The 20,836-nt window shown below is 38.2% G+C and overlaps 1 protein-coding gene across 1 annotated transcript; it reads right to left on the bottom strand.

The window, feature by feature from the left end:
- Positions 1 to 906: 906 nt before the first annotated feature.
- On the bottom strand, positions 907 to 20,465 carry LOC149297721 (alpha-mannosidase 2C1-like). Its single transcript, XM_089488183.1, has 26 exons — positions 20,332 to 20,465; positions 17,060 to 17,185; positions 16,595 to 16,718; positions 16,105 to 16,175; positions 15,679 to 15,856; positions 14,817 to 15,006; positions 13,896 to 14,002; positions 13,479 to 13,589; positions 13,234 to 13,326; positions 13,007 to 13,123; positions 12,036 to 12,131; positions 11,733 to 11,878; positions 10,578 to 10,701; positions 8,686 to 8,807; positions 8,139 to 8,224; positions 7,749 to 7,907; positions 6,631 to 6,713; positions 6,055 to 6,149; positions 5,090 to 5,194; positions 4,848 to 5,004; positions 4,474 to 4,617; positions 3,895 to 4,004; positions 2,912 to 2,991; positions 2,547 to 2,692; positions 1,481 to 1,584; positions 907 to 1,024 (listed from the first exon to the last, which is right to left on the bottom strand). Exons 1-26 carry the CDS (start codon positions 20,463 to 20,465, stop codon positions 907 to 909), a joined length of 3,126 nt encoding a protein of 1,041 aa, XP_089344309.1.
- Positions 20,466 to 20,836: the final 371 nt, after the last annotated feature.

Here is a 20,836-nt window from a genome sequence, read left to right as displayed (position 1 = left end):
ATGTTTTTTACTGATCTAATTACTTTATGGATTAAAGATCCATAAAGCTTTGTGATGGCAGACTGTGTACCTTCCTTTTTCTTTTTATTTTCCTCTCCTTGTCAGCGGCAAAAAGGGAAACAATGTCTCAATTTCTCTATGATGCAGAAATTAGAACAGAATATGACCTAATCAAAAAAACTGCCAGATGTATAGCTGGACATAGGTGTATAGGGGTGACTAAGCATGGAAGGAAGGAAACTCTTGCCACTGACACAGCTCATTGAGGGGACAACATGCAAAGTCTGCATGATGCTAAGAGATATGCAAGGGAGATGGGGGGATTCTGCAGAATATCCTCAAATGCACTTGCGCCCTTCTGCATCCCCAGCTAAATGCATCTCCCTGCCTAGTAAGCCCCAGGACTTCCTCTAGTGAATGCTGTGTGCAGTGATCTTTTAGAACTCAGGGCGCGTGTGTAAAGTCTCTCCATTGATTTCAAAAGCAGCACTTTCCTGCCACCGACTGTCTGCTTTAACTGTCAATCAGCAACAGGAAAGTTCTCCTGTTGACTGCTTCAACCAACCAATCCATGGCAACATATGTCAGATAATGGAGGAAGAATGAAGAAAATCATGGCTGCAAATTCTGTCAGGAAATCGCTTTTTATTTTTTTTTGTTTTGGAAGAATAGATATTAAAGCATAAACAGAGCATGCATTCTTCTATAGTAGAAGTAGATGGTGCCTTTATGGTTAGAGAAAATGTAAACGTAGAGAATGCCCTTTGTGGAGAATGCTCTTGGTCTACAAATGCATTCATTGTAAAGACTATTATTCCAAAATGTTATAAAGAATGCTTTTGTTTTAGAGAAACTTTCAGAAAATGTATTAAACATTCCAAAAGATCCAGATATGGATAAATGAATTCATCTATTCAGAACTAACAGGACAGTCAGCACCTTGAATGGTGTGAAGGACAGCTTGATGCCTCTGTCCCCCAGTGCAAGTTGCGGTGTGCTGTAAGGGCGTTCTAGTAGATCACACCTGAAAAGAACAAGACTGCATTACCAGCTGTAATTTACATATAAACCAAGATTGTGTTGTACTCCAGACTCAAAACACTTATAAACAAGCATGTCCCATAGCATATTATTGTACCTTTATCTTACAATTATATATATACACACACATATATATATATATATATACACACACACATATATAATGTGTATATATATATATATACACATATATATATACATATATATACACATATATACATACACACACACACAGACCTACAGTCTGGCTTTTTTTTGTTTTTGTTTGCTTAAGTGACATGAATTATAGTTGCTAAGTGGGGACCAACTACATATTAATGTATACGTATTTAGAATGAAATGCCGTAAAAGTCCCTGTTGGTGTAATGGTCAGGTGTCCCAATACTTTTGTCCATATAGTATATTCCTTATTTCAGTACACATGGATAAATCTACTTACAAGAATACATCTTTCACAGGGAGAAAGGTTTGCAGCCAGGTATCCACGGTACTTCCGTAAGACTCGTATAACCTCAGCACAAGAGAGTTAGGCTGATTCTCTGCCTTGGAGGATAAATTACTTTATTAACATGACAAGTAGTTAAGTACCCATAGGAACTGACCTTTTCAGACTACAGAACAAAAATTTGATTTCTCACTGGATCAACAAGCTTCAACCCTCCCCACACATCCTTGTTTCAAATCTAATCCCTGATTACAGCAGCCCCATCACTGAGGTGCAGTCCATACCTGCTATACAGTCTATAGCCGACTGCAAAGTCTGCCCAGTTTTGTTAAAAAAACAAATCCCTACGTGCACCACTTTCTCAGCCACATATTAATTTACCTGAGCTCCTGGTGTAGCGGTTGGTATAGATATTTCAGAAAAAATTACCTATTACCCTAGGTTTTGTCACTGGTTACTCCTCCACCTTCCACTGACTTTAGCATTAGTCCCCATGTGTACCATTCAAAGTGTACAGAAAAAGAATGTGTGCCGATAAGCACAGAGCATTGGTGTTAAATCATACAATTGTTCTATGCCCGCTATTCAAAATCAAACAATCTGAGTGCTGCTTCAACAGCCCCACAAACCAACTAGAATAAATAAAAAAAATAGTATCTGTGTAATCACACATTTGATAAAAAAAAAAGGTGTCATACTTCCCATTTACAATGTTCTGTCAATCATAGTCCCTCAGGGAAAATAGCACACTTACATAGTGTAGTAACTCTCAAAATGTACCTCTGATCCTATGTTTAAAGGTTGTTGGGAGCCCATGCATTTGAGCATTAAAATGCTTTTATTAATGTAAGAGTTTCTTACTTTATTAAAAGTACATCTTGTGAGAATTACTACGCTATAAGTGTGCTATAACTTGTGTTTTCTCAAACACATGATTATGACTATGATTCACAAAACGCTAAATGCGAAGCTTTTGACACTTCTATAAATACATCTATATACATCTATAAAGAGTGGGTGTAAAATCCCATATGAAAACTTACTGAAGTGTAGCACTTACCTGTTTGACTGTTTCTAAGACCACTGCTGGGGAAAGGACAGTAAAGGCACTCCAAGAAACGGGTTGTACAGATGATGACTGAGTGGTGAGGAGTGGAAAACAGAAGCTGTATGCACTCTGGATAACTCTAGCTTCCTGAAATGATCCTGAAATTTGAGAAAATGAACAAACAAACAAAAACCATCTGTGAGAACCTGTCAGTTTTACACAAAATAAAGAAAAACATCATTAAATGTTTAGTAAAGCAATTCCTGTCCATCATTCATTAAATTCTTAACATGAACAGCACATAACGATTAGAATCTAACTGCAGGAAATCTTGTAAATTATTTTAATTACAGCAATGTTGTGGCAAAAATACATACCCACATGTGGCATAAGTGCATAAGAAAATTCATGATCGCCCATATCTGCGGTGGCATCTGGCGACTTTGGTGCTCTTAGACTGTTGATAAGAAAAGGCAAAAACATACAGGTATACATTTATAAAATGGGACACAATAGCACCAGGGTTTGTCTGGTGCATTTTATACTACATACAGTCAATTAATATAGGTTTCCCTTTACTATTCCAAATTCAGATCATTTTGGAATGCCATTACACCTCAAATGCTTAGAGCTTAAATTTAATACAAAATTCTGGTGGTGTTATTTTTACCCATGACATCATTCTAATATAACAAGGGAAAAGTGAAGAAATTTGAACGTTATTGATCCATACCCATGTTTTTTGCTGGAAAATTGCTATTAAAACAAGTACTAAAAGGTTCCGTTTCAATTTCCTAGCTGTTCTAAAGCACTATTTATTCCAAAGGACTGGAATACCAAGAGAACAGAAGTTATTTAACTGAATCAGGGGCAGATCCAGAGCCTGACCTCAGAAGGGAGAGTCACACTAACAAACACACACACACACACATTTACTTACCCAGCCACACACACTTTCACTTACATACCCAAAGACGTGTTCACACTAACATACCAAAAGATGCATGTTCACACACTAACATCCAGACACACAGACATAGAGGCATGTTCATTTACTAAAATACCCAGACACACATGTTCACACTTTAACATATCCACACACTAACACATACCCAGACACATGTTCACACACACTAACACATACCCAAAGACATGTTCACAAACTAACATACACAGACACACACTAACAAACCCAGACACATGTTCACACACACTAACACATACCCAAAGACATGTTCACAAACTAACATACCCAGACACACACTAACAAACCCAGACACATGTTCACACATTAACCTACCCAACATACCGAAAGACACAAGTTCAGATATAATCATAAAAAAAAGGGAAGAAAACTTACAGTGACAGGCTTAGAACATTTCCCAGTACAGAGCAACCGTATTTACAGTCATTCAGTAAAGCTACTCCAAAACCATGCTCAGAGAGGTCCATCCAGCGATGAGCCCAAACCTGGATTAAAGAAGAAAGATATGGATACCTTTTTTTTTTTACAGAGCCCTTTAGAGCAAAAACAATTAACTACTATTACAATTGAAGTTTATTTCCTATTTTGCAGAGTGATTAAACTGCTAGAAAAATCATATATATGGATTATACCTTTAAAATTCAAAATAACGTCATTTCTTTTACATTTGAAGACATACAAATAAAAATTACACTGCACACGTTTTCTAAAACTTTGGCACAGACATTTTAACGAAGGTCATCTTCATTAGGGCAATATTACGGAAAAAAAATTCAGGCATGCATTTATGCCAATAAAGACCATCTCCGCATTTGCACATATTTTTTTCTCAAAAGTGCATGCATGTTTTTATTTAAGATGTACATCTCCCAATTTTTGTATATATTACACAGGATATTGTGAGAGAAACCCATTTATGTATTATAATTCAGCGCACTCGTGAAAGCCTCTTACCTCATACCGGGCCCAGTCCCAAGAGGTGTTTCTGTGCGTTGGCCTCTGAAGATGACCAAACTGAATCTCGTAGGTTGCATTTGAGCTCTGCACCTTGGCTGGAAATTCCACCTTCAGGAATTTGTGAGCCTCCTGCCATTTCACCTTTTGAGAGAAATTGGTGGTTTATTCACAAAGCTGAATCTTTTCATCTCACCAGCTTAGAGATCCGATGTGAAATATTATCCCTGGAGCATCATATGTTTCTTATATTCAAGGGGAATGCGATCGATATCACAATAGGAATGCTTCTAGTGTGCCGCAATTTTACAAAAATAAGTTTCAATTGTACAGTTATAGTTTGCTTACGATGAAAAAGGAGTAAGTTTGTATACCTTGGTATTAAATGTGATGTAAGGAGATAAAGCATCGAGGGCTATCTCCTGTACGATTGTGCTCTTCTCACTTATTTGCAAAGAGAATGTGACGGCTCCTCTCAGTCCCCCACTGCTGCTAATCTCCACTTTACTACGGAGATTTGTTATTGGCTTTCTGCAATTAGATAACACGTAATGTTATGCCACCTAGCCTGGAAGATGCATTGGCATGGATAATAATTGATCAGTCAGTCATTTACCTGGTTTCTAGATGATAATCCATGACATCCCAAGCATCCCAATAAAGGGGGATGTCATCAAACAACACAAACTGGTTTCCACAGCAGTTTTCAGGAACAGACTCTCTGAAAGAAATCATGTATTAAAAGAGAATTACGCCATGTTAAAGTACTAGACATTAGTTTGGCTTTGTTATGAGAGATGACTATTTATATTTCTTTATTGTCACTTCCCAATCCCATTCTAGGGTCAAAGTACTGAGATGTATTCAAATTAATAAGAGCAACAGCAGACAGTCACATGTATGATATATAAACACTGGTGTTCTTCCTAATGATTCCTATTAGAAAATACAATAATTATACAGTTTGAGCATTAAAACCTAAGTAACGGTGTGTAGAGATTAAAATAAAATATTACAAAGCCATCTTACACACACCATAGGATCAGCCGTCTTAACGTCTGTTCTAAATATCCGCATGAATATGTATTCCTATTTTACTTTTCTCGACCCAATTGTTAAACTGCTGATCAGGATTTAATATGCTAGGTGTACGACAGGCAGCCACAGATCAAAGCTTTCATGATGGAATTTAAGCCAATATCTCCAAAGCCATTACCTTGTACGTAACTGTGATAAATTAAAACCTATATTAATTGGTTTTCTAATGTGATTGTATTTTAAAGTAACACATGTAATGATATTGGGTTTTTTCCCTTCTGCCCTTTAAGCATTTTTACTTTACAACTCTCTTGGCACATGGCTTATCCTATTTTATTGGAAATTCAGGGAAATAATTGAGGGTTTACGGTTCTGATGTGGGTATATATATTTTGTATAACAGGAAAGGGTACACTGGTGTGCATGTGCTCAAGGGTACGGACAAACCACATGTATTTTCTTAGTAATGTCCAACACAATCTTAACCATGTGTTTTATATTACATTTGTTCTAATACATAAAAACAAAAGATATGGACAGTACCTATTGCTGGCCAGCAATCGCAGGGAAGTTAAACGACCAACTGAATCAATGTTGGCGCGGAGGATACCATTATCCATTGTTATAGAGTTATCTTCCTAGATGTAAACATAAAATAATGGCCATATATCAATTCACTACAATGGAAAATGAGCCTTGAGGATCAAAATGTCTGATCACAAATATCTAAAGGGACTGCACTAGTTGTTAGCATTAACCTTTTGGGTGCTATTGTTTGGCCCTCAATCAGACTGATGAAGGAGAGTGCAAAATGACCATATTTGCAGAAGTGTGTATTTTTTGGGCTAGACTGTTTCTTTAGACCGATTATGGCAAATAACCTCCATCTTGTGTATGTCTACCATGTGATATACTGCAAAGCGTTGCCTACATGGCCTTCCTGTGTCTGCATGTAAAACAACATATATTTTGAAATATTTCTAAGGGGAGCCGGGGCTTTTCAGAAAGAGATCTAGTTTTCATTACTTTGACTAGGGATTAATGAAGAAGACTTATCTTTCACCTAAATACACAACAAAAAGTGACCTTATATTTAAAAGAACAGAGATCTGCACTTACCTCCCTCAGAACAGTGACCAGAGGACTGGGGCTAATGTTTTCAGGCCTTACTACATAACCCATACCAGGCACCTTCACAAGGCCTGAAAGAAACAAGTGTCAAAAACAGAAAATATGAAGTTACTTAAAACATGTAAGGAACACAGTTTCCACTGTTGGTACTTGTGTTTTTAGACCTGCTGCAGTCTGAGTTACTGGAGGTTCTATTGCATTCTCAGTGAAACAAACTTTGTTCAGCTTTCTATTCATCATTAAACACAAATGTCAGCTGGAAAAAAACGCGATCTTTAGAATAATAAGCATATAACTCTCTGGGAAAAGGGGTTGAGTGAACCATTTTTTGGGCGGCACAAGGGAACGTGGGATAACTAGTTAGGGACGGTGAAAAGAAGGAGAGCGCAGTGAACAGAAGTGTTCTGGGTCAGGATGCTCAGAAGGAAACTGCTCCGTCCGGGAGAATGCTGTGAGCTGAGAAGCTTCCCAAGGATGAAGGAGAAATTTAAATAAATACACCATAATTTGAATGCTAAAGTATTCCTTTTGTTTTGTATTATATCATGTTTGGTGTGTGTTATACGTTTTATAACCTGTAACAGTGACCTAATTCAATATCAATATACATTTTTCTATACACTTGTCTTTGCGCTTTATTTGTTACAAGCTTATAAAATGCATCAAATGTCTTTTGTTTCTAGTGTTACATGAAATACAAATGTTAAAATAGACATGTAAATAAAATGTTAAAATAAAATATAATTGTATTTTTCATTGAAATAAGACATTTTGAAGTGACCCTCTTAGCAGCTCTTATGCCGTAAAATAATGATAAAAAATGATTAGGACTCTACTGTATCAAATATCAAAAGTCACTTTTAGCAGAATGATTGTACTTATCAGTCCATTTGCATCAGTCCTAGCATAAGTAAATTCATTTATTAAAACTGCCTAAAGTTTCTGTCGTTTGGCTATCTGTGTAAGTGCGTTTATTAATGCTTTTTTTAAGTGTGAGACAGAATGGTTTCTGATATCAAATATTCTGCCCCAGCTTACCCTAGTAACTTTAAAAACACGCATTAGCAATAGTTACCAAAAAGATTAAGGCACATGCACTTTTATACCCAGTATTTGATCTCCTGAAGAAATGACTTCTGTTCGCTCCCAAGGCAATGTGTTTATTACAGCGACAGACTGACTGGCAACAGGTTGTATCAAGTAAGGTGCTTTGAGCACAGCTTCAATACATCCTCTTAGAAGCTCAGCTCCTTCGGTTTTTATTTCTGTTTAAAAACAAAGATGAGGACATTGTAAAATAGAACATCACATAATACACAAATCATAAAGCATGTAATGTTGTATATTGCAATAGACACTTAGGCAAATAGTTAAAATAGTCAATTGGGGTAGACCAAGTGAAACAAATAAAAGACAGACTTGCCATTGAATTATTATTTTGTTAAAGGTTTAAAAATACTGCTTTTTTTTTCGCTTTTAGCCATTTAACAACTCACCTTCATAGATCTTTAGAGCATCATCAACCACCTCTTCAATACAGCTCCCAGGTAACACATCATGAAACTGATTTAACAAAAGGAGCCTGCGAGGGGCAGAAAGGAAAAGGAACATAACAATATCTGTAATCATAGGAATGTAATCTGTAGTACTTGTGCATTATACTTTCTTTGGTAAAAAAAAAATTGTTTTAGAATTTAAAAAAGTATACCAACATTAATTATTCAGAAAAAAATATACAAACCATAATGTATACAATTATTAGTACTGAAAGTTATAAATGACACGTTTTCTGTAGTAGGTAAGCAAATTTCTAATTGTAAAACGTTCTAATGAAATAATTAAAAAAGATCTGCTGGTGTTCAACAGATAAATTGTAACTCTGTATATATTTTCTTGGTAAAAGCCTATTTTTCCAAAACAAATATCAAATCTTTTGTGTGTCAACATTTTCAGAAATTTTACATCCCTTTATGCCTGCAAAAAGTGAAGTCTTGCGTATAAATGAAGAGACTTCACACAATATAAAGAACTCTTTATAAATACCTCCAAAGGTGCTGCAGTTTAGCACTGGGATAAGCAAATGACTTGTTCTGAGCAAGGGCAATAGAGCCGAGGATTTCCACATCATGGAGTAACTGCTCACATCGCCGGTTCTCTTTCTTAATCTGGAAAGTTAACATGAACACTTTCAAGCTGCAAATGTGACTGGTGACCCCAGCCTTGTTTAAAAGCAGTGGTTCCTTGAAAAAATCTACCACGTGGAAAAAAAATAAAACCACATGCATGTGAAGAATATATATTATCATTTCATTACACCCATTTGCTCCTCTACCACAAGGTGCTGTCACTTTGCTTAACATAATACTGTTTTAAATAGATGCAGCTCTAGGACCCTACTGCTCAATGTTAAAAACCTTCCCAGAAACAACCATATAAATATTTTGCCTCATTCATATTTTTTCAGGCCAAGCTTCACTCTCATGTGACACAAAAGCAAGCAGTAATAATCAGCTTCCACAGAAGCAGAAAAACATGTTTCATTTAGTTTTACGTAAGTTAACTTTTAAGGAAATGGTCCATTGGAAATGTGTGCACTCTGCCCTCCAGCTCTGTGTCCTGTGGCTAGGTTTATATTTTTTGTGTGTCAACTGGTGTGTTTCTTTACTGTACATTTCTTTTGCAACTGAAAATATAACTTAAAACATGGGGATTTCTGAATTATGCAGTTACAATGGTGCTACTTGAAAATGCACACAGAGCCGGGCTTAGATGTTCCGGCGCCCTGTGCGAACTACTCGTCTGGCACCCCCCCTCACTACCCCCCCCCTCTGCCCCTTCAAACTACCCCCCCTCTGCCCCTTCAAACTACCCCCCCTCTGCCCCTTCAAACTACCCCCCCCCCTCTGCCCCTTCAAACTACCCCCCCCCCTCTGCCCCTTCAAACTACCCCCCCCCTCTGCCCCTTCAAACTACCCCCCCCCTCTGCCCCTTCAAACTACCCCCCCCCTCTGCCCCTTCAAACTACCCCCCCCCTCTGCCCCTTCAAACTACCCCCCCCCTCTGCCCCTTCAAACTACCCCCCCTCTGCCCCTTCAAACTACCCCCCCCTCTGCCCCTTCAAACTACCCCCCCCTCTGCCCCTTCAAACTACCCCCCCCCTCTGCCCCTTCAAACTACCCCCCCTCTGCCCCTTCAAACTACCCCCCTCTGCCCCTTCAAACTACCCCCCCCTGCCCCTTCCTTCAAACTATCCCACCCCTCTCCCTACTTCTCCTTATCCTAACTTACCTTGAGGAGTCCTGCCGGCATTTCATGTCGAGCGCCGGAATAGTCCGGCGCTCAACATGAGATGCCGGCACCGCGACGGAGAGTAAGGGGCGTCGGGCGGTTCCTGAGAACTTCACGAGCAACCGCTCGGCGCCCCTGCCCGGGACATAAATGAAAACATTGTTTTTTTGGTTGTTTTTTTTAACTTTATTTAACATCCTCCATGTTAAATAAAGTAAAAAAAAAAACAACTTTATTTAACATGGAGGATGTTAAATAAAGTTAAAAAAACCAACAACGGAGGAGGACCCCGCGGCGGAGGCGGAGGACCCCCGCGGTCGCACACCCCAAAGGCCGGCCCTGAATGCACATATCTCATACCGCTTGTTTTCATCTCTATGTATTCCTGTTTCTGGCAAAATATCGAAACTTCTCTAAAATGGCTGGAGTGCATGAAAGATGCTTCTTTGCGTGTTTCTTTATCAGCTATCCTAGCGTACTGAAAGGCTCCCCTCGCTTGCGATGTGCAATTCGGTGCAGCAGCAACAACTCTTCTTGTAGGCTAGAGCCTTTTATCCTAGTTGATATGTAGTTTATGTGTGTGTTACTATTAACTTTAATAATTATTCACAAAAAGGAATTCTGATGCACCAGTATTGTTGACTTACCTGAGCTTGCGTGGTATATGTCCCGTTGTGTAACTCAAGAAACAATTCCCCTGCCCAAGTACAGAGCTGAGAAGTGTCAGTCTCCACTGCAGAAAAGAAAGTGTCTGGAGTTGACAGCTTGACTCTGTAACACAATCATGATGAAGAGGATAATAATAGTCTCTACTTCTATTATATGTTTTAGATATGCTAGTGCAATGTTTTATTACATCTCATCCCCCATAAAAAGATCTAAAGGCAACCGCAAATATGGTCACTAGGGTTGTTGCAAAACCAGGTGGACATCTATCTATGATGGGAGTATTAGCCCAGGACAGCATCCATTGCCAGGCCCTCTCTGACCACCATCTTCACTGTGGGGCACCAAGATATGTCATGATCCTTCATTTCCTTCATGTCCTAATGGTGCTTGCGTCATGTAATCCATTTTATGAAAACCATGCTTGCCGAAGGTCTTTATAGTGTAAACGGCCCAATCAGGAAGGTCAGAGATCTACTTTACAAGTCGGTTCTTTTGCATTGACACATTCTCTACACAGCAAATGCATGTGGATGTAAGATGATGCATGGAGACTGCTAGACTACAGAGAAATGCAGCTGGGTGGGGGGAGTTTCTCACAAAGCTTTTAGAATATTTTCACAAGAAAATATCAGAAGAAAACAAAAGAAGCAAAAATCGCTTCATTTCCTCAGTAAACTGGTTAACAACTTGGACCAATGTGAAATTATATATAACTAGCTAATCAAATTGGTTTCTAAAGAGTGAAAGACATTTATGGTACAGTGGACTATATCACTACTGCATGCTGCTGTTCCAGATGTATTTAGCAGCCTATTTAATTTATCACAATATATTGTAGGCTGGGTAAATTTCAGCAATTTGGTGTCTACACACCTGCAAACCATGCCGTTTGAATCTAAATCATGCAAATTATGGTTTTGTATCCAACAGCTCTAAGATTCTGCATAACCGAGTTTCAGTTCTGCTTATTCATATCAGTCAAAATTATCTAGATACAAATAAGAGTTATTTTAGTCCCTAAAAAAGCATTAGCCTTTTTGTGATAGTGGATTAACTTTGCACGCATGAATGAGTATTCGTATATATATATATATATATATATATAAATATATAAAACACAACTGACCACTGACCTGGGTAAACCATCTGTATTTTCCATCCTTTTCAACCTCCCTAGCATTTTTTCTGTAGGCCCTCCTCCTCCATCCCCAAAGCCATAGAGGAACATACTAGTATTGATACGACCTTTATCCCTATTGTTCTTCACAGTTTTCAAAATCTATAAGAAAATGAGTATTTACGGTTTATCCACAAGACAATTCCTTATTTCCTGAAACAACATATAGACGAAAGTATCAAGCCAGACATTACAGATCAAATGAGTAGCCAATAAACATGAATGTGGCAAGAGAAAAGTACTAAACACAGTATCTCACCTCCTCTACAGTGCCTTTCATTCCATATGAATCTCCAGGAGGAAAATGAGCCAAAACCTCAGAACCATCAATGCCTTTCCAATGAAATGTATGATGCTATGCAACACAAAATAATGAACAGCTCAACACTTATTATGTAAATTCAGAAATTAAATATTTTATACATTCTACCAATCCAAGAGACACAAAAACAAACTGTGGATAATGCCTTCTATGTATAGCGTATTGGCTTGATTTCCCCCCCACTTTAAGTCTTTAAAGTGGGGGTGCGGCCTATAATCTGGGTTTAGCACAGGGATGCACAATTTGTATTGCTCGACGACCGTGACATGCAGTTCCGAGTGCCGGGCAGGTGTTTTTTTTTTTTTTCTTTTTCATTTAGCCCTGCTGTGGGCAAGCAGTGGGGTTAGGATCCAGATCCCCCACAGCGCTGCAGGGGACCTGTATTATCCGCTCCAGCACCCAGTGAACGTCTGCGCGATGTGCCCAGACAACCTCCGCTGCTGTCGGCACTTCCGTCGGGCTTCTACGACGGAGCATCGGCATATAAGGGGAGCAGTGGGGCATATAAGTTAGGTGCATTATGAATTAAGTAAGGACCTTAAAATGGCTATTGTTTTTCCAAATATCTGTTTCTATATAACATAACATATGCTGACTAACTGCATAATAGATACCAAAAATTTGAAAATACATGTATTCCTGTTCATTAGATAAAATACTGTTTTACCATTCCACTAATGTGTGTTTTTTCTCTGAAAATACATTTTTCTTGCGGCCTATAATCAGATGCGGCCTGTAACCGAGCCAATACAGTATTTAGATATCTGGGTAAATAATATAAATATTATATAAGTAACAATATTGTAGCATAAAATGAGCATTCATGAAAAATGAAAATATTAAAACGGCAAAGCAGGGAAACATGAAATCAGCCTATATCAGGTCATCCACCAAAAAATAACACTTACTGGGAATGCATTCACTAGACTCCAGCTGAGCTTTTGAGTAAGGAAACGCTTGATCCCACAGCCATTCATTAACTGGGGCAACTGAGCAGAATATCCAAAAGTATCTGGTAACCAGAACTGCGGAAAACCAAAAGAAACCAACTAGTCATCTTCAGTAAAAAAAAATGTAAGGACAGTGAGCACTTAAATATTTATTTTTAAGTGAGAAAGTAAGGATCGAAAATGACCTCTGAGCATATCTTGCCAAACTCCTCAAGAAAGAAACGTTGACCCTGCAGGAACTGTCGCACCATGGATTCACCACTTGGGAGGTTTCCATCCTATAGTCATACAAACAACATATAAAACCGTCACAAACCATTTCAGTGCTACAATTATAGAATATAATGTCTGACAAAATGACCGAAGGAGACTAAGTAGATGAACATTAATTTATTGCAGTTGGTAGTGAGGATATGTAATACAATCTCACCATTTCCACCCAAGTACCACCAACAGGTATGAACTGTCCACGTCTGGCATATTCTTTAATTTTGTCAAATAATCCAGGATACCATTTTTTTACCCATTCCAACTGCTGAGCCTGTTGAATAGACAAAGATCCCATATGTTATTCGTAGAGCGTTCAATAAATAATTAATAGCGTTAGTAATATCTGTGTCAACGTTAGCTTTTACACATTTTTTTACACAATTAAATTAAGGGTCGACGCATTTCCTTTTGAATCTCTGGCTAAATTGGATACAGTTTCAGGTTATTTTCTGTGGCAATACTACAGCTGTATTCCAAAATTTAAGATACACAGGTGTGCTGTCAAATATTGTCTATTCTGACAGTTAATAAAATTGGAATTGGGATTCCTTCCCGCAGCTGCAAATTACAGACATACTTGAGAGCATGTAAACATGAAGTCTGGGTATTTCGACATCAGATGAAGCGCAGTCACCCAGCTTCGGGCACATTTTCTGATGGTTTCTTCATAAGGCCAGAGCCAAGCTGCAAAAACAAAACATGTGACAGATTTAACACAAGAAAAAAACCTTCCCAAGACAAATTGTAAAGCACTCTTAATTATTGGTCAAAACACTAACTTACATATGTTACCTTGTAATAACATTTTTGCTCAGGAATCAGTGATGAAAATTGTGCCTTTCTGTCCGTCTTACTAAAAAATAAATGCTACTTTAAAAGGGACGCTCCAGCCATATGCACTTTAAAGCGGTGTAGCCCCTTTAAAAGTTCATGTTGTCTGCAGAATCCCCTTCATACACATTTATCCCTTTCCACACTCCCCAGCTAAATGCCATGCAGGAGATGCATACGGCCAAAAACGTCACCGTGAGCACACTGTAGGTATGTGTGTGTGTGTTAGCGCAAGTGTGTAAGTTTGTCACGGAACTTCAAGGGTCCCGTAGGACTATCTTTTCATAATGTACCTGGTATGTCATTGGTCATAAAGGAGGTAATCGAAAGGGTAAAATGAAAACATAATTGCATGACTGTTTCTGTAAGCTGCATTACACACGCATTAGACATTCAAAATCATGTAAATGCAACATTAATTTTAGTTACTGTATTATTTAACTACATTGCTAACTAAAAAGCAGTAATACAGAAACTACTTCATTTGTTTCCTCTGCTTCTTAACATAAAATATTCTTCCGAAACACTACTTTCTAGCATGATTGGTGACTTTCACAATAACACACTAAGAAAACAAAGCTTGCATTTGCACAATTTAAATGTTCTCAGCTCCAACAGTTAGTGGAGCAAACAGGCACAGAAGAGACAGACACGACAATTACGTTACCAGAGTCAATGTGGCAGTGGCCCATGGCACAGATAACATGTTGGCTGTCTCCATTCTTCTGGCTGAAAAAGGAGGAAGATAACTTGTGCACAGCACCGAACGAGCTATGGTCATTCACGTCACACAGGTTAATCATCTGATTGGCCACATACAAGGCCTGAAAACTTCTCTGATTATCTTCGCCAAGCAACTATAGAAGAGGATAAATCATGTAAGGCTTTGGAAAGAACTACATATTCCACAAATCTAAGGAAACTATATTTGTGACTGACTCTTTTTCTTATCCTCATTGAATTCATGTCATCATTAAATGTATCTCACCCACACTCCTCTAGACCCCCAAACTTGACTTATATTATCAGTCTGACGATGCCTCCTCTTTATTTTACATACCATTGCTCATCTACCGAGATAAGGATGGGAAGTGGGAAAAAAATTCTGCTTGAGGGAGTTACATGGAAACCTTGAAATGATGATAACAATAACCCTTCAGTTAAAACTCCAGCAGGAAAAAAATACATAAAGAAATATGTCAACACAGTTTATCTGCAGGTGTTACCATAGGATTGAAAGCCGTATCTACTGCTGCTTTTGGGTTTGTTTTTTTGAGGATTCCTCAGCTCTAGTAGCTATAGAGACATAAGTGTCCTGAAACACACACGCGCCATGTAGTAACTATGTGTATTAAAATGCATCTTTAAAATTATTCAAATTAAAGCTTTTTTTATTATTATTCCTGCTCTTATATGACACATCACACCCACTAGATTATATAATTTTAAAAAACCTATAACAATAGAAAATATCAATAAGGGGTAGACTGTATTCGGTAATGTATGCTATCATATGAAGTCTTGCTTACCCTGGCCATATCATATATAATTTCAAAATCGAGAAGTAGCTCTTGCACATCTCGGTTGAACACTGCAAGCTCAGCCTTCTGCAGAGAGAACATTTTGTGCGGATCCACTGGTGCTATCATACTACCTTGCCCAGCACCAAACAGCCCGTTGCAAGCCATCTCAATGTAGAGAGTCATGCTGTCAAGAAAGAACAAAAGCAAAATCCATGATTAAAGCAAGCATAAGTTCTTCAATAAAAAAAAATAAATCTGTTAATTGCCTATTATAGTTAAAGACAAGGATCTAATAAACTGATTATTATTTAACGCTACATTTCAAGAAATAAATAAATCCATTACATTACTGCTCTTGAGGATGAAGGATAGCATGTAAAGTAAATAAACAAAGAAGTAGATAAATGTATTGTAGATTAAAAAAGTTCTCACCAGTGTGGATCCTGTTCTTTCAGTTCACTGGTCAACATGTAGCTTGTTTTCTCCCCCTCCTTGGTTAGCCCCTGTTTACACAATATATTGAAGAATACCCACGATTAACATTACACAGTTTATTCTACAATAACAGCTTTTTTAGTTTCAAAAACAGACCAGGAAGCAGCACCAAGTGCCTTATGACTTTGGAATAAATTGAGGTTTTATGTAAATCAAGGTCCAACAAAGATGAACTTTCAGAATTTAGAGATCAGCGGACCCAGGTAATTCAAGGTAATAAAAGAACTCTTCTAAAGCAAGATTAACATCTAACTTCTGTTAGCTTCACATTTAGACATGATCTATATGAACATGTTGCCTTGTAGGTGTAAGGTTTAAACTGAGTTTGAGCCCCAGAGTATTCCCCATAAACATGTATGATTTAGTGGGGTACTGAATGAAGACAATTGGGGTTTTCATTCAAAAATCAAAAGAGAAAATGTCTCACCTGGACTGGCTCTCCATCCACCCATACCATTCCCTCGCCATCACTTTCCCATATTAAATGCACTTCCTTCCCTACCCAATCTTTAGGGATGGTCAGCTGCACTTTAAACCAACAGGTCCACCATCTGTAAGGGAAAACATATACCATGTATCCCCATGACAAAAAAAAGGTCTTTAACTGTATTAGTTGAAGGGTTTACCCATGTCTGTTTGAATCAAGTCTGTAAGAATATAGGTGTCACTTTCAAACAGATTGCCTAATCATCCTAACCAGGCCTGTGAGAACAAAATACTAATGTGAATTGAAACAGCTAATTACTTTCCAAAACCTTACTTTTTCATTCAATTTTTTTATATCACACACTGACACGAAGTACATATTTGGGGGTTTGGACAGACTATGACACCAATTAAGGAATGCAACAAAGATTATTAATCCACTTAAGTTAATGTTAATGACACTCACGTAGGGCCAAAGATCTTTCCGATCTGCGCCGTTTGAAACTCTTGCTTTATTGCTTGCTCATAAGGAATCCGTTTTTGCGTTAAGTAATAAGAAATGGAATCCAGTGGACATGTCGCACCAAACAACCTGATATAACATAAAAAAGTAGCGTAAAATACTAAACAACAAAAGTGAGAACCGGTAAAGGTAATTTCATGATCTAAATGTTGTTTAATATATACATCTGTCTTCGGACAAAGAAAAAGTATTCGCAATCTCCGTTGGACAAGCAGAAATCCCAAGTACCAATATATTTACTGACTGCATAAAGTTAAAAAAATGGTCAATATTAAAAAAAATATATATAACTTTAATATAAAAGGTTCATATCCATCAATGGAAGCACACATTAATTAAAATAAAAAAAATATTCAAGTTTAGCCTTTTTTAACCCCTTGATGACAATTGCCAGTCCGGGCACGTCACGGAAAAACATGTCGTTAACGACAAATGACGTGCCAGGACCGTCATTTGTTAAAACGGGTAAAAAAAAATAAAAATAAATCGATCCGTGATCGATTTTTTTACCCAAACGGCGTTCCTGTAATGCCTCGACCTCGAGGCATTCAGCAACGCCATGATCGGAATCAGGGGTCTTGTCTGGCCCCTCCCCGGGGCGTCAACATCCGCCATACAATGTATGGCGGCGGACGCCCGTTTTAAAAGCGTTTAGGAGGCGATCAACGATCACCTCCTAAACTTAAATGGTGTCGCTGGAATGCCTCGATCAGGAGGCATCCAGGCACACCAAACACTTACCTCTTGATGGACTGTGACCGCTCCGGAGAGCGGTCACAGCCGCAGCTGCCGGTGATCTTCGCCATCAGCAAGATGGCGGCGGCCCGGGAAAAAAAAATAATAAAGATGAAAAGGTTCGCTAGACGGTCTCCTGACCCTCTAGAGAACTCTGGCTCCACTTGCAGGTTGATTACAGGTACTGCATTCAACCATGCAAGTCAATGGAGCCCAGCTTTCTAATCACAGTGTGATTAGAAAAAAATTAAAAATAAAATAAAATTAATAATAATTAGAAAAAAAATAGTAAAAAACCAGTAAAATGTAAAAATAATTTCCCTCTGATGTCACTATCAGGGGAACCTTCAAGTTGAAAAAAAATGTTAAAAATGTTTTAAAAAAGGCAAAAAAAAATATATATATAAAAAATATATTTTTGTGAGCAAGTCCTAAAATTAGCACATTAGCTTAAAACAATTCTCGCATGGAAAGAGTTAAAATACTGGCATATTAAATGCCCATGGGGTGTCTACTTTTAAAAAATGTATGATTTGATGGGGTAAATTGAATTGGCCGGATTCAACAATGTCCCAAATAAATAACACGGGGGGAAGGATGGCCATACATCTAATTTCCAATTAGAAAAATGCACACGTACCAAATGTGGCCTTTTAGTTCCCCCCAAAAATGACAAACCCATGCATGTGGGGTATCACTGTACTCAGGAGATGTTGCTGAACACATATTGGGGTGTCGTGTGACAGCGGCATATACCAGGAGCTGTAAATTCATACATAAAGTAGGTGTGTGTGGGAAAAATACACACACAAAAATACTACTGCAAACTTTGAAAAAATGCTGGTGGTAAAATGTGTGCATGCAAAGAGTTAAAATACCAGCATTTAAAATACCCTGGGGTGTCTAGTTTTCAAAAATATATGGTTTTGTTGGGCACACTGAAATGGCCCGGCTCAAAGATGTACCAAATAGGGCATGGGCAGTGGATCCCCAAATGCCAAAGTTCAACATTGAAAATGCACATGCCCCAAATGTGGCCCTTTTGCACCCAAACAGCCAGGCAATATCATTCACGTGGGGTATCACCGCGCTCAGGAGATGTTGCTGAACACATATTGGGGTGTTTTGTGATAGTGACATATACGAGAACTTTTTAATTCATACCTGAAGTAAAATGTGTGTGACAAAACAAATGCAAAAAAATGACTACCACAAAGTTTGACAAAGACTGGTAGTAGATATGGTGCATGGAAAGAGTTAAAATACTAGCATTTGAAATACCCTGGGGTGTCTAGTTTTCAAAAATATATGGCTTTATTGGGCACACTGAAATGGCCCAGCTCAAAGATGTACCAAATAGGGCATGGGCAGTGGATCCCCAAATGCCAAAGTTCAACATTGAAAATGCGCATGCCCAAAATGTGGCCCTTTTGCCCCCGAACAGCCAGGCAAAATCATTCATGTGAGGTATCGCTGTACTCAGGATATGTTGCTAAACACATATTGGGGTGTTTTATGATAGTGACATATACCAGAACCTGTTTATTCATACCTAAAGTAAAATGTGTGTGAAAAAACAAATGCAAAAAAAATGACTACCATAAAGTTTGACAAAGGCTGATGGTAGAATTAGTGCTTGGAAAGGGTTAAAATACTAGCATTTGGAATACCCTGGGCTGTCTAGTTTTCAAAAATATATGACTTGATGGGGTAAATTGCATTGGCCGGCTTCAAAGATACCCGAAATGGCACATGGGGGGAAGAATTACCAGATTTGGAAAAAATGGCTTTGAAATAGCAAAACGCTACCTGTACTTTTTGCCCCATAATGTGTAGAAAAAAGCAAAAAAACATAAAAACATTGGGTATTTCTAAACTCAGGACAAATAGTAGAATCTATTTAGCAGGTTTTTTCATTACCTTTTATAGATGAGTAAAAGATTTTTCAACTAAAAGTTAGAAACAGTCATTTTTTTCTAAATTTTTCACCATATTTTATACTTTTTTTAATAGTAAATAATATGATACAATCAAAACAATGTCATCTAAAGAAAGCCCTTCTTGTCCTGAAAAAAACAATATCTAATGTGTGTGGGTTCAGTAAACGGGAAAGAAGAAAATTACAGCTAAACACGAGCAGCGCAGAAATGTTAAAACGGCCATTGTCACGAAGGGTATAAAAAGTAAAATCAGCCTTTGTCACGAAGGGGTTAACTAGTTATACGTGACTGTCAGTGTAAAAATGTGTTTATTTACATAGTATTTGGTCAGGTAAGCAAATTTATTTGCATGGCGCTGTATGGAGGATATGATGTTATATAAATATTCATAATTTATAATAACAAAACACATTCCTAGTAATTGTCAGCCCTGCAGCCAAGTCCATACAAAAAGGACCACGATCCTACAGCAGCACAACAAGCAAAGCTAACTGCAAACCCGCGCAAAGCAAGTACTGAAATACCGCTGTGAGCTCGTACTTTCCCCTTAAGTTGCAGTCAGTAAAATACACATCAGAGATGAATTTTTCCACTCGCTCCAGGGTGGCCCTCCGGTTCTTTTGCACCAGACACGTCTCGGGACGCATTGGAGCTGGCTTCCCCTGCGGCTCCATAATGAACCTACGATTCCCCGCACTGACAGAGTGACAGCTACTTCCACAACCGGAAACCGGAAAGCACGATGTCACTCTTCTGTATGGAAACTCTATTGCTGGATATTACAATTGTCACTACTGACACATAGAACTGTTGTGGATCGTCAGTAGGTCCATTTCCGTGTGATAGAACACGCCTCGATTGCTCAGTTCTAGCAAACAATGCGGTCCCATAAGCCGTTTCACGAAACATTAACACCTAGTGCCCCGTGGAATGCTGGGATTTGTAGTTTTTACTCTGGCACGTAAAAGCAGGATTATTGTTTACAATTAATTCCTGGGGTCGCATGACCAACGGGGACCAATCCGAGTAGAGTTTTATTGAGTAT

Source organism: Sceloporus occidentalis, unplaced genomic scaffold (assembly GCF_023333645.1).
Source record: "Sceloporus occidentalis isolate IW3139 unplaced genomic scaffold, rSceOcc1.0.p SCAF_37, whole genome shotgun sequence".
NCBI lineage: Eukaryota > Metazoa > Chordata > Lepidosauria > Squamata > Phrynosomatidae > Sceloporus > Sceloporus occidentalis.
The sequence above is the reverse complement of the archived record's forward strand: the minus strand, read 5'-3'. Positions and strand labels throughout refer to the sequence as shown.